General features: G+C 44.1%; 1 protein-coding gene across 1 annotated transcript in view; it reads right to left on the bottom strand.

The window, feature by feature from the left end:
• DPT (dermatopontin) overlaps positions 1–14,001 on the bottom strand; it is a 21,213-nt gene that overhangs the window by 3,407 nt on the left and 3,805 nt on the right. The window contains exons 2-3 of the mRNA XM_018557297.1: positions 3,349–3,474; positions 767–874 (exon numbers count right to left, since the gene is read on the bottom strand). Of these exons, the coding sequence (XP_018412799.1) occupies positions 767–874; positions 3,349–3,474 (234 nt within the window). The remainder of the gene's footprint in view (positions 1–766; positions 875–3,348; positions 3,475–14,001) is intronic.

Below are 14,001 nucleotides of genomic sequence, written 5' to 3'. Positions count from 1 at the left end.
CACACACACATATATGTTTTACAAATGAAAAATGAATATACTATAGGTTATCAAAATAGTAAACTCAGCAGAAAAAGCCTGGTTTGATGTGTGCATTGTCTGAGTGAATCCTCTGATGCAGCTAAGCTTTAAGGGATGTGTCACTCAATAATTTTTTTTCTAGTCCTGACTTTGCCAATTATGAACTATATTTCATTGTTGTGTCTGCCCTACAGTTATAAATATTGTCATATTACTTACAGTATACATTTTAATTGCTCAGTGCACAGTCCTAGTTAATACTAGGGATGCACCGATACTAGTATCGGTGCCGAGTATTTGGAGCATGGAGCCAGCTTCCCGACCAATCAGAAAGGCGGGCAGCGTGTAATGACCTCATGACCAGGGAGCATGGAGCCAGCTTCCCGGCCAATCAGGAAGCCGGGGCGCTGCGTCATTTTACGGCGCTCGGCTTCCTGATTGGCCAGAAAGCCGGGTCCCTGCTTTCTCATCACCTAGTGACGAGAAGCATGGAGACGGCTTCCCTGCTAATCGGGAAGCCGGGTGGTGAGTTTTTACACGCTGCCCGGCTTCCCAGCTAATCAGGAAGCCAGGTGGCAAAGTCATTACATGCCGCCTGGCTTCCTTAATGGGATCACGATCAGTGAGTACCGAAAAAAAAAATATCAGTACTTTTACTCGATACCGACATACCGGTATTGGTGCATCCCTACAAATAAGGTATTAATGGAATAGTGGCTGTGTGTTGGAAACTAACGAATCTAACCTCTCCACTCCAGAAAAGGTTGTGGTTGCTCCTCTGATGTAGTAGCCATGAGAATACAGAACCATGTCCACCTCTTTTCCATAATGTGCAGGATATTCTTGTGTCAACCTGTAATCACAACATAGTATCAAAAGACAGGAAGTTATATTTAAAAATATGAGAATGTACAGTGCTTTGTAGTAAATGGGTCTTCAGTTATTTTTTATTTAGGAGTTTAAAAAAAAACATAGTTAAAGTTTATTTTAAACCAGGTAATTTCGAAATAGTGTGTGTGTGTGTGTGTAATATATAATATATTTTTAACATTTACATGGCTCTTTTAACAGCCAGTGTCCTAGAACAGACCTAATTAGGAGAGAGACTAGATTAGACATACTCATGTATTTGTTTTGTCCTTTTGCTATGACATAGTGTATTCTTTATGCCAGGTCTTATTCAGGAATTTAAAATCTGTTTATTGATCTCATCAAGTTGTATACAGTATATTGTCCTGCGTTCGTCTTATGTCTAGTATATTAAATATTGTATGATGACATATTAACTTTTCATTGAGCATAAATTTGTTTTAAGTGGATGATGGGATGATGACCTCTAAAAATAGAACACTTCGTTTTTTTTCTAGCAGGGACAGATTTTTATGGGAACAGAGTCCAGGTATATTATATGATGAGACTCCATGCCTCCCTCCTCACTAAATTAATAATACAAAAACTGTAACTGTTTTTTACAAAAAGTCAGCAATAGTTAGACCTGTAGTAAACTATTCTATAGGCCAAAAGCCTTTGTGCAGACTAAGGCTGCTCTGAGCAGTTTAAAAGTGAAAGTAGAGGGGCAAACAGAGGGTCAGACTGAGCCTCTTCTCATTACTGTACTGTACAATGCTTCTAAGTATTTAACCCTTTGTTGGGACAGACAGTGTTCACATCTAGTTTTCAACTGATAATGAGATCTGCCAGCTTAGTAACTGTAACTGTAACTGTAAACTCTAAGGGCCTGTTCATATTGTGGTGACCTGTCACAGCCAATACAATCACCGCTTTATAAAGAGTATAAAAAGCTCCCAATCAGATATAAGAATGATGGAGAGGCAAATCGCCAATAATACAAATGGCCAGGTGAACTAGCAGCCAGGTAAACAGCAGGAGCAATAGACACTCAAAAAACAGCATGACAGCCATCCTAATCATGAATTTATCTGCAATTTTGATTGGTTCCCCATCTTATGTCACGTTAGCCATTCGGTATATATATTTGGACTTGGGTCACTGGCATTTTAGCTAGGGTTGCCACCTGTCCAGGATTCACCTGGACAGTCCGGGTTTTGAATGCTGTGTCCAGGTTTCATGGCAGCAGAAACCCGGACACAAGATGTCAGGCAGACAGGGCAACCAAAATTAAGATAGGGGCTACTGGCCCCCAACTGAAAATAGTCTTGACTGTGATATCTACATATTAATGGGCGGCGCCATATACATATGAATAAGGCACGGCTCATTCTCCCCCAAAAAATGTCAGCGCGTCGCTAGAGTGTTCAGGTTTCACCTGAAGAAAAGGTGGTAACCCTAATTTTAGCTCTGAAAAAAGCTGGGTGTGTTTTGTTCTATATCACTCATTCCACTCTGTACATGTAAGTCGTTTTATTACTACTTAAGCCTTTTTGACTGCAAATAAACGGCATCCCACAAGGAGAAGGTACTGTCTTCTGTGTTTGTGTTTTTGAATGTTCTATGAGGACATGTCCCAGTAGCCTTGTGGACGACAGCCTCTCCTTAAGTGTTCAGTTGAGAAGATTGGGGAAGAGAGTCCAGCTATGGTCTGCTGGGCGCTGTGTACTTTTTTGTCCTTTGTTGCATACACACACAGCTCTCCTCCTGCAGTCCCTTTGCAGTCAGTTCCTGTCTACATGCATGCAATACATAAATGGCTGCATGGCATTTTTTTTGAAGAGGTTTCCTGATGGTGAATTGGGCGACAGGGATAGACCTTTGTTACTCTATAACAGGAAGTGCTGGCAAAAAGACTTTCATTGCAGGATCACCAGTACTTTTGAAATTAAAGACGTTAGGAGATTTTAGTATTTTGTACATCTACTTTAAGTACACAGGACAATTTGCTACTATCAAAAATGCACTACCTGCCTTACACTGACCCGGAAAGTTTGCACTGGAAGACAGGGTGTCATTCTGGAACGTTTTCTATACACAATATGCTGCTGACAGTCAGTAACATGCTTTGTGGAAAGCTGTATTTTACCCCCTCACATGTTGCTGCCCTAGGCCATGGTCTGACTTTGTTGGCTATACAGAAATCAAGCCCTGATTGCTAGTTTGTGTTCATCAGATAGATAAAATGTTGTGTTTCAGCAGGTTTTTGTTCCATCTACAGTCTTTAACATTGCCTCCAAAAACACCAACTAGAAACAGGTAAATAGTCACCAATGATTAGCTGCATTTTGTGCCTTGTCTGTTTTTGTTCACTTTGAACAGATCTCACTCACCGAATAATCTCTAATTCTCTCCGTTAGCAGATTGACAATGTATTACATGGTTGTGAAAAAGATTTCTAGATTTCTTTGAACTTACCAGCAGGCATACGAGCATCTTTTACTGTAACGGCAGCAGTAAAATTGCCATTCCCTGTCCAGTACTGAATCGAAGTACTGACTCTGAATTCCTGCCACCAAGCCATTGTTGGAACATGTCTGATACCTGAAAATGAAAAATATCAGGATAATAAATACAGGTTTAAATACCTTTCTCGCTTTATTTTCTGTAATGTTATGAATTTTATAACGTTATTCATAACACTTCCCAATTCTAAAGCAGTGATTTTCAGTGCCAGTATCTTGTACATCGTATGATAGAGCGTAAAAAATGAATCCAGATTAAACAAATATACATTGCCCAGCACAGTATTTCTTTACATTTTTGCTCAAGCACTTTCATCATGTTTCCAAATAGCCATCTCCAACTCTTTCAGCTCGGCTTCCCTGAACTTCTTGTCCAGTAAGGGATCACAAAGGAGAGCACAGTCTCCAGGAGCTGTCCATCTGCTAGCTTAGAGAAGGGAGGAGGGAGAAAGGAGGAGGGGAGAAGCAGAAAGCAGGGAGTGTCTTGAAGTGTTGTGGCTTTGTGTTTCTGGAGACACACAAGGCTGACCCTATAGGACTCTGCAAGGGAAAGGAGCCACCCTAACACAAGATATCTTATAATAACTTTTAACCCTTTCCCTGCCACTGACAGTATGGGTGTCCTCAGGGTACTCCAGTTTCCTCCCACACTCCAAGGGCATGCTGGAGGGCTAATTGGCTCCTGTGTAAATTGACCCTTATTTGTATGAATGTGAGATAGGGACCTTAGATTGTAAGCTGCTTGAGGGCAGGGACTAATGTGACTGTGCACTGCGTATACTGTATGCGCTATATAAATACCTGTAATAATAATATCACAGGTGCGAGCTTCGAGTGGTGGTTACTTTTCAACACACACAGAGACCATGGGGAACAAAAGTAGCCACCCTCCAGAAGGAATTTTCCATTTAACTCAGGTGTCTTAGGTTCGGCGCTTGCAGGGGACCTTGTGGCAGCCTTCTGTGGAGCCATGTGATGCCTGCTTACAGCGCTTCCGCCACACGCACATCTTCCCTTACTAAGACCTTCCGCACCCATCCTGACACCCCCTGCCGAAGACATTAGGTCAGAACCCCAGAGTAGAGCGGCAGCACAGAGTATGTAGCAAATTAATATACTATTATTCTGCATTGCTCTATGTTTTGCTGGGATTTGTAGTCATCTATAGCTGATGGCATTATTCTGCAATGCTGTATAATGTATTGATGAGATTTGTAGTGCTCCATAGCCGGTGCCATTCTGCATCGCTATATTATGTATTGCTGAGATTTGTAGTCCTCTATAGCTGGTGGTGGTATGCTGTATTACGGTATCATTTATTACTGGGATTTGTAGTCCCCTATAGCTGGTGGTATTCTGCATTGCTGTATAACATAGGCGAATATTTATACAGCCCAGCTAAAATTGCTTTAAACTATAAAGGAAAGCTTTTGAGAGTTTTCCTCTCTTTCTCAGGTCTAAAGCAATAGGTCTACTGCTAAGTATTAGGTTAGTACAATAAAAAGGTATCATTGCATGCCGCATTACTCTCGTATTTTGTAATCTTTATATATATATATATATACTATTCAGTTTTTTTCAGTGGTATGATTTAGTGGTGAGAATTATTAGTGCCCCCCAGTTTTGACTGTAGAATCTTATGTGGCCCCCCTATATATCGTTCCTAGAGTTGCCACTGTTCACTAGCTATAAACAATCTTTGTTTTACAAATAATTATTTAATACACCTCAAAGGGTTCACACAGCACAGAAGACCAGCTTAATTCAGTAATATTTACCACACTAAAAAAAAAAATTAAAAAAGGAATCTTTTTATTTTAATATTTTATTTAACAACAATTGTTTATCGATAGTGAAGAATAAATATAAAAACAGTTACACAATTTAAAACTTAAAAAAAACTAACCCAAATCCATTATGGCTTCTTTTTAAATTAATTCTGAAACTTAGTCCTGTATATATTAGACAAAAAAAAAAGGAACACGAAAGAAACAAAAACACTGTACATGCCCTTCAAGTGTTATCTGTGGGTTTACAATAAGAGCAAGCAAATATTTGTAGAATCAGTAAAAGAAAATACTCCCAAACAAAATCAAATTCCTTATTTTTAGAAGGAGGGAAGGAATGGCTGCTTATATATGTTTCTCAGCAGAGGATTCCTAAAAGCGTTAGTGGAGAAATTTGCCCCTCAAGGTCTAATTACAACATTTAATAAAATAGGGGGAACACAGAAAACTGTTGCAAACCTTCGGAAATAGACCGACAAGGTTCGCATTGGTATTGCACAAGCCCATTTCTCTCTCTTCCATTAGATGGCAGTAAGGGATTTAATGTCACTTTCATTAGATTATGTTTCAAGGATCCCTTCAGAGGAAGCAAGTTAAAGTGACACTAAACTCAGGAGTTAAATCTTAAAAATGCATTCAAGTACCTTAACTATTAACAAAAATAGAGTTTATTTGTGTATTAATCAGCTGTAGATCCTCAAATCATCTCTGAATTGGTGCGGACACTGTCCTTCCTTCTGAAGGGTGGCTAATTTTGTTCCCCATGGTCCCTGTTAGTGCAGGGCCGGATTTACTCTCCCTGCCGCCCCAAGGCTAGGTTCCTTTTTCCTATTTTTTACATTTTTAATCACTTTTTTTTTATTTCATATTTTTTTAATTACATTTTTATTTTTTAATCAATGTAATTTTTCTTTCCACCTAACGTTATTGCTATCACACAAGAGAAGCAATAGAGAAGTGTGATAGCAATTGGAGGTGACAGGTTCTCTGTATTGACCCTGTCACCTCCAATGCAGGAGTTCTAGCACAGCGCTGTGCTGGAACCGCTGTGACAGGTAAGAGGAAGAGTACAGCTCTCCCCTCTCACTGTGTACACGGAGCGGCAGGGTTACTTTTATCCCTGCCGCTCTGCTCCCTGCAGTGAGGAGAGAGGCGGAGGACGGAGCCAGCGAGGAGAGAGGTAAGTGCAGGGGGGAGGGGAGGACGGACCGGCCGGCTGCAGACTTTTTACATGTGATCTCGGCGACATCGCCGACATCACATGTGAACGAACAATCGGCTTCCCTCACTTTGCACAAGCAGGACTAAATGTAGAGAGGGCAACTTACCGCCCGGTGTCCGGAACTTCCCCACAAGGACACCGCTGCCGCCCCTCTGCGCCCTGCCGCCCCGAGGCCGGGCCTCAGTGGCCTTGTGGGAAATCCGGGCCTGTGTGTGTTGTAAAGTAGCCACCACTCCTAGCTCACTCCTGTGATGGACTACAATCTCAATACAAATGAGTAAACTAAAAGTGAGATTGTAGTTCATCACGGGAGCAAGGTTGGAGTGGTGGCTACTTTACAACACATAAAGGAACCCTGGGGAACAAAAGTAGGAACCCTGGGGAACAAAAGTAGCAAAGGACAGTGTCAGCACCAATTCAGAGATGATTTGTGGCACTTGAATGCATTTTTAAGATTTAGTGTCACTTTAAAACATTTAACTTGCTTAATTAATAACTGCTCTAGTGCATGGGCAGATTATAACTGCTAGGAAGTTGTTTATTCATTTCTTATCAAATGACTGTTACTGAATAATGGAACACAATACTTTAGCCATGTATACTTTCCAGTTTTTATACCAAAAATGTTGCTTTGACTGTAATTATGTACTTTCACCTTATGTCTGTGCTTCTACCGTGTTTCCCCGAAAATAAGACCTAGCACTATCTTCGGGGATTTCTGTAATATAAGACCCCGAAAATAAGACCTAGTTCGGTGGTAGGTCTTATATTACAGACATCCCTGAAGATAGCGCTAGGTCTTACCTTCGGGGTAGCTGCACATGTAATTCAATTTTACATGTAAAGAACGGCCGCAGCTCCCTCCCGCCCACCTCCCTCGTCCGCCCACCTGTCTGTTGCTCTCTGTGGCATCAGAGCGGAGAGGCAGCTCTATCCCGTCCCCCTGCCAAACATGTAAAGCAAAACAAACGACAAACGCACTCAACAATTTGTTACCAGTTATACAGTAAGGTGCACACGAAATGGGCTTTGAACAGTAGAACAGTAGAAAGGCATCATGGCACACTCACAAACCAGCATGTAAAACAACTTGTCTCACCACTAAGGACAATGACAGAGGTTTGGATACACGTCTTCTGCAAAGGATGTGTAAGCCGCACTGCCGCGCCAAGGCACCTCTTATAGTGCGGTCCTAACTCTAAACTATGAGAGTCTCCATCTTGGAGCACATGGGGGCAGAAGATATCAAATTGGGTGCAGGCCTGTCAGGAGGACGCCCCACCTCCTTAAAGGTACAGAAACACACAGGAGGACGCCCCCCCCGCACGCATGCCCGCCCCCTCGCCCACCTGTCTGTTTCTCCATATATTGCATCAGAGCAGAGAGGCAGCTCCCTCCCGCCCCCCTGCCAGACACGCCCGCACGCCCGCCCACCTGTTCGTGGCCCCCTGGACGGCAGAGCGGACAGCTGCAGCCAGATAAGACATCCCCCGAAAATAAGACCTAGTGTCTTTTTTCGTGAAAAAAATAAAATAACACACTGTCTTATTTTCGGGGAAACACGGTATAAGAGCGAAGCTGCTAAAGTGGTTATCAGGTTCTGTCCTCCCAAGGTGAAGGTGACCTTGACCCCCAAGTGTTCCACTTATTGTGAGTACATACAGCCCCAATAATAAGGGTTGAACTTTAACTTTGCTTTTCTTTATCCACCTTGTAATACAACTCGTAATCCTATTCTACTAAATCACAAAGAGGCTTTCCTCGTAAAAAAATACATGAATACCTTGCTGGGAAGATCTATATGCTTTGCAATTACAGACATTCCTCACTTACCGACTTACCTGTTTTGCGACCACTCGCACTTACGACGGACCGCCGCTCGACCTCCGACCTTGCACGTCAGCATCAGCGCGCCGTGTCGCCGGCGGAAGTGGTGTCCTCCGATCTTCACTGCGGGTTCCGGTAAGTATTTTAATTGCCCGATGTACAGTACACTGTTCGGTACTGTACATCGGCAACGCTATACAGTACTGTACTAATGCAGTACAGTACTGTATAGCGTTCCTCACTTAACGACCAATCCGTTTAACGACCTGGTCGTAGGAACGGAACTCGGTCGTTAAGTGAGGAATACCTGTATTCATTTTCTCTATATAACACCATTTTCAAATTTTGCAGCACAATGTTATGGCTTCTAAAAAGCAGGGATCATTAACACTAAACTCCAGGAAGATAACAAAAAGTCCTGCAGTGGCAAGGTTCCTGCTTTTTCTTAATTAAGTCTGTGGATCTGTGCTTTCTCTGCCTCCCCTTCTGCTTCTTGCTCTTTTCCCCACCAGTCATCAGGGGAGTGAGTCTGATTTTAAAAAGCAAAGCTGTCCTCCTGTTTTAAGATGGCCACCTGCACATAAGAACAGCGTCATAAATTGGTCCTGGACAGAAGATCAGTTGCAAGGAGCCTACAGTCAACACTTGTGATTAGTCCTTTGCTCTCCGCTTGTCTTTTTTTTTGTGCACAGCTTCAACAGTATAGATCCTTTTAAGTTGTACAAAGTTAGTCAAGTACACTGCCCACATCACACCTCTGTGATCAGCTGAAATCAATCATTCTAAAGGTGCTCATACTCTGTGCGATTATCGTACGAAAATCGCGGGAAATCCTGCGATCGTACTGTAATCGCAAAGTGTATGGAAGGCGTGCAACCGTTTCTACTGTACGGTCGCAAGTCTTTTGTCAAACGAGCATGTTTGAAAACCAGCCGAAAATCGTAGGATTTTCGGCTGGTTTGTGGCATGCTCGGGAGATAAATGCCGAATGAGCCGGTGTGCGCACGCGGACACTGCCCGTTCAGCATTGCGGTCATCGGAAAGCCCGCCCCTCCGCGGGGCGGGCTTGCGATGATCTGCAAGTACGATCTGCCTGTCCAAGATGGGCAGATCGTACGTTTTTTAAATTACTTTACAACCCTCGCAAGACAAAAGTCTTGCGAGGGTTGTAAGGTGTATGGCCAGCTTTAGCCCTCATTCACACGAGAAAAGGCCGACACGTACATCTGGATCCTGTCTGTGTCCGAGCCGGGACACCCGCACCCATACGGACCTGCACTTGGGGTAAGCATAGGGCGGTGCATGGGCGAGTACTCCCATATAGAAGGACGGGCTGTGTACTAATCATCAGCTTCTCTCCAGCTTCTAAAGCTGGAGAGTGACACAAGAATGCGGAAGTGATGTAATATACATCACTTCCGCTTTCTGACACCGATCTCCCTCTGATCCTCTGTCGCAGAGCCCCCAAGCTGGTCCCGGGCTCGCGCCGGGCACAGCGGGAGGGGGGACACACGGACCGGCACCTACAGCTCTATAGCTGGTGGATCGCTTGTATGTAAACAGGCATCCCAAAAACATCTATCTTTAATAACTTAGGTCAGACCTTCTCAACCACTGTGCTAGGGCACCACGGAGTGCCTCCTTCCTCAGGGGTACTTTGACATTTTTGCATGTCATGCCTTTTCTATGGTGCAGACAGGCCAGCCACCAGCACCATGTAAATGAATTGATCCAGGGAGTGTGTGATCCATTCAGAAAAGGACAGAAATTTGCCTCCATCCAGGCCTACTCCTCCTCCTACCATGCTATGATGGTAGGGCTCTGATGTTAAGGGGGGACTGAGGACTCTCATGTCAGGGGCGACTGAAGATTCTAATGTGCAGAGAGGAACTGAGGTCTCTGCTTTGAAGGGGGGACTGAGGACCCTGATGCGAGGGGGACTAAGGACTCTGCTGTGAAGGAAGAATGAGGACTCTGTTGTGAAAGGGGAATGAGGATTCTGATGTGACGGGGACTAAGGACTCTGCTGTGAAGGGGGGGCTGAGGACTCTGATGTGAAGAGAGTAATTTAGGTTTCTGATGTGACAGGACTGGGCACTCTGATGAGAAGAGAGGAAATGAGGACTCTGATTGAAGGGGGGGAACTAAGGACTCACAGGGCCGGATTTCCTACAAGGCCAACCAAGGCCCGGCCTCGGGGTATCAGGGAGTAGAGGGGCAGCAGGGGTATGGAATTTCTATCTCCCTATTCCCGGGCGGGTAGTTGCTTTCTACATATGTAGCCCAGCTTTGGGCAAGCAGACCTAAACGTACAGCGGTGAAGCTTGTTTTGTACAAGTTATCTCGGCATTTAATAAAGGGGGGGGGGGTACTGATGTAAAGGAGGACTCTGATGTGAAAGTGGGTATTCTGATGTGGGGGGGAGCCCACTTTTGTTTTGTATTCTTTCATGGCCCCCCTTAAAATCCATAAATCCATTACATTTTAGACTAGGATGCCTCAAGATTTTGCATACTTTTATAGGGCGATTGTGATTGGAAAAGGATTGAGGAACACTGATTAGCCAGTGGGTTAGAAAACATGGTTGCTATCAGATACAAACACTTTCCTTTAGGTGATATACAGCTTTGCAGTTTTCCATTAACCTTTTGGAATACCGTCCTATTCCTTTTTCCCTGGTAGACCTATATTTCTTATCCTTCACAAAGTATTCCTCCTTGCACAGCCATGTCTCCTCACTGTTTATCCCACCCTTGTAAACGGAGAACATTTCAGTTGGTCCCCAACATCTCTTGGCAATATAATCACACTAAATGAATTAGTCTAGCTTTCACTCCTGGAAATTGTTTCAGACTTTCCCTGCAAGCTCACTGATCAAAGACCGTTGGCAAGATTACATTACTGACAGAGAGACATTGTTTCTGTGTCAGAAAACTCTTATGAGAACCAGTTCTGTGGTGAAATTCCAGTCCACTGAAGCAAACACTTGAAATATCCTTTCCATTTGAAATTGTAATATGTTGATAGTACATTTAGGGTGGAATATGTAAACACTGACTTCACATGTAGATAGAATCCGAATGGGCGATACAATGTAACTATTGAACCGTTTCTATGTTTTTCAAAGGTAAACCTTTGCAAGTATGTGCAGAATTACAAGAATTCCATACCATTTAAACACATAGTAATATTATATCCTTTGAAAACAATGATCTATGGAAGGTCCTTATGTAAAATAATGGTTTCGGCTCTCGCCCATCAAGATGTAAAACTGTCCATACACAGATTTTAATGAGAAATAAGCCGATTGGCTGCAGTCACTGTTCAGACAACGATTTTTCAACCTCCTCCTTCAATTTTGCAATCAAAGGTTGTGGAGACAGGTCTTGCTGACAGGGCCACCCACTGCTTGCATTTCGGCCAATTCACAGGAATCATCTAGAAGCTGTGTATGGCCTGCTTAAGTAAGGGTTCATCTCCACCAGTAGCTCAGTATGGTCCTATGTTGCTTATACAGGTAATCTAGAGCTAAAGGTGTTTATCCTATTCATGCTTCCTGCCATGTCTCACCACTTACCTTATCAATACCACAGAATTACTAACATCACTAGCTGTAATCAAATCTTTGCTGTGTTTTTACCATGGCTGACAGACTACCGATCACAAAAGTCAGGCAGTTAAAGTGTATAAGCTTTTTTTTAAATTTTGCATAGAGTAGATAATGGTTAAAATCCCTGCACACTGGGGACATTTTCCTTCACTTCCTGTCCTGCAGACACAACAGGAAGTAAGAAGGGAATTTGTGTAGAAGTCTATGATGCTGCCAACATATGACATATGTCAGTGAAAGGGTTCATTGTGATATCCACATTCAGTATAGCTTTAAAAGAGCACTATGGGGATAAGTGTTTTTCCACATAGTTCTTTTTAGGGTCAAGGGAGGACATATACTAACCTCCTCACGTGACCCGAAGCTCAGTATATCACAGGCTATTGCCCGCAATATACTGAGACCGCCGCAGCCGGGACGGATCCTGACAATACTGGAGGCAGTGCCAGCTGTGCCCTTCCTGTCTGTTCCTCCATTCAGCACTGGAGGATCGGTAAGGGGAGAATCCCTGCAGGGAGCCGTGAGTGACAGTCACCATTCACTGCAGGGAGACGATCGGGAAGTAAGCGGATCGGTGCATGTTTCTGCTCACTTCCCGATCAATAGAGCCGACCTGTGACAGCTTCTTTGTCACAGGTTGGCCCTAACTGTGAGGATGAGTGGAAATCTCTCACCTCCTAGATCTCCTTTAAGTAGTAGTAGTAAAAAAAAAAAAAAGATAATATATGTAGTGCTGAAACAACAGCTACTGGCCCAGGTACTAGTCTGCAAGGGACTAAACTTGCCACCAATAGGGGCTGATTTATAAGTGTTTGCATGGCACTAGCACCACTAGATGGCACAGAGGAGCATCGGAATTTATTTGTAAATCAGCCCCATAGTCTGTGATGATGGAGAATCTGGGGGGCTTTGCAAATCAGGTAGCATTAAAAGCCTAGCCTTACCTACAGAGTCTTGCAGCGTTGTACAGGCTTCTCTCTTGTACAGAAAATGTTACTGTCCCTGGCCCACTCCATTTATTCTTTGGACTTCTTTCAATCAGACTCACATGTAGAAGAGTTTGCATGCAAATGCAGCCTGCCAAGGAACCCTCTCTCCACCAGATTTTACAACCACCCATTAGGGCATTTTGATATTTTAATAACTCCAACCAAAATCCAGCCCACTGCTTGCATCAGAGTGGAGGGCTCTTGTGAGGAGTACTGAGGTAGGGTAATGTTACATTTTGAGGAAGCTATGTACAGCACCTGCTAAGCCCCTCCAACTAGAGATGATCTACCTGCATTGCAAAAGTAAACTCAGACCCCCCCCCTAATCTAAATTTGCCCCCCCCCCCCTTGCATAACCTTTCAGTCACTGGATACAAGCGCACATGCTGTATCCAGCTTTTGACAGGTTGCGCTATTAGCATAGCAGGAAAGCCGGGTCTCGTGTGCTCTGCAGGATTTATGGTGGGCTCTGCAGAGTCTCAGGTACGCTGTGAAGGATCTCTGGTGGGCTCAACCTGAGACCCTGCACACCTCACAATAGACCCCGCAGAGCCCACCTGAAACCATGCAGATTCCACCAAAGATCCAGCACAGCCCATCTGAGACCCCTCATAGCCCACCACAGACCTCGCACATCCCACATGAGACCCCACATAGCCCATCACAAACCCCGCACAGCCCACCGTAGATCCTGCACAGCCCATCCAAAACTTTCTGCAGGTCCCTTTTCCTGCACACATGTGCTGCTTTTCTTACCTGCAGCTCCCCAGCCTGCCTCCAGGACCTCCTGATGTCAGATCGTGGGGCATGGCCAGCCTTGAGCGGCCTACTGCTTCTCCTCCACCTCCGCCGGCTGCACTGCATCTCCCTGAGCCATGATCCTGCCTCCTCCTCCACTGGGCAGCTGTCTCAGGCAAAGTAGGTGGCCGTGAGGCCAGAGCAGCCACCTAATTTGCCTGATTAGGGAGCTAAAGCTGGTTAAGTCTGTCTGGCCCAGCTCGCCTCACTGTTTTGGGGGGCGGCCTCCTTGAAAAGTGCTGCCTAAGGCAAATGCCTTGTTTGCTTTGTGGTGGATACCCTGCTGCAGTGCATTGAGAAGCAAAGATACCCATTGATGATGTCACTGGGTCTAAAATAAGCTATGTATTGAAATTATAAAGATTTTGTTGTA

This window comes from Nanorana parkeri, unplaced genomic scaffold (genome assembly GCF_000935625.1).
Source record: "Nanorana parkeri isolate BGI_ZX_2015 unplaced genomic scaffold, ASM93562v1 scaffold278, whole genome shotgun sequence".
Taxonomy (NCBI): Eukaryota; Metazoa; Chordata; class Amphibia; order Anura; family Dicroglossidae; genus Nanorana; species Nanorana parkeri.
Note: the sequence above shows the minus strand (reverse complement) of the source record. Positions and strands in the feature narration are given on the sequence as shown.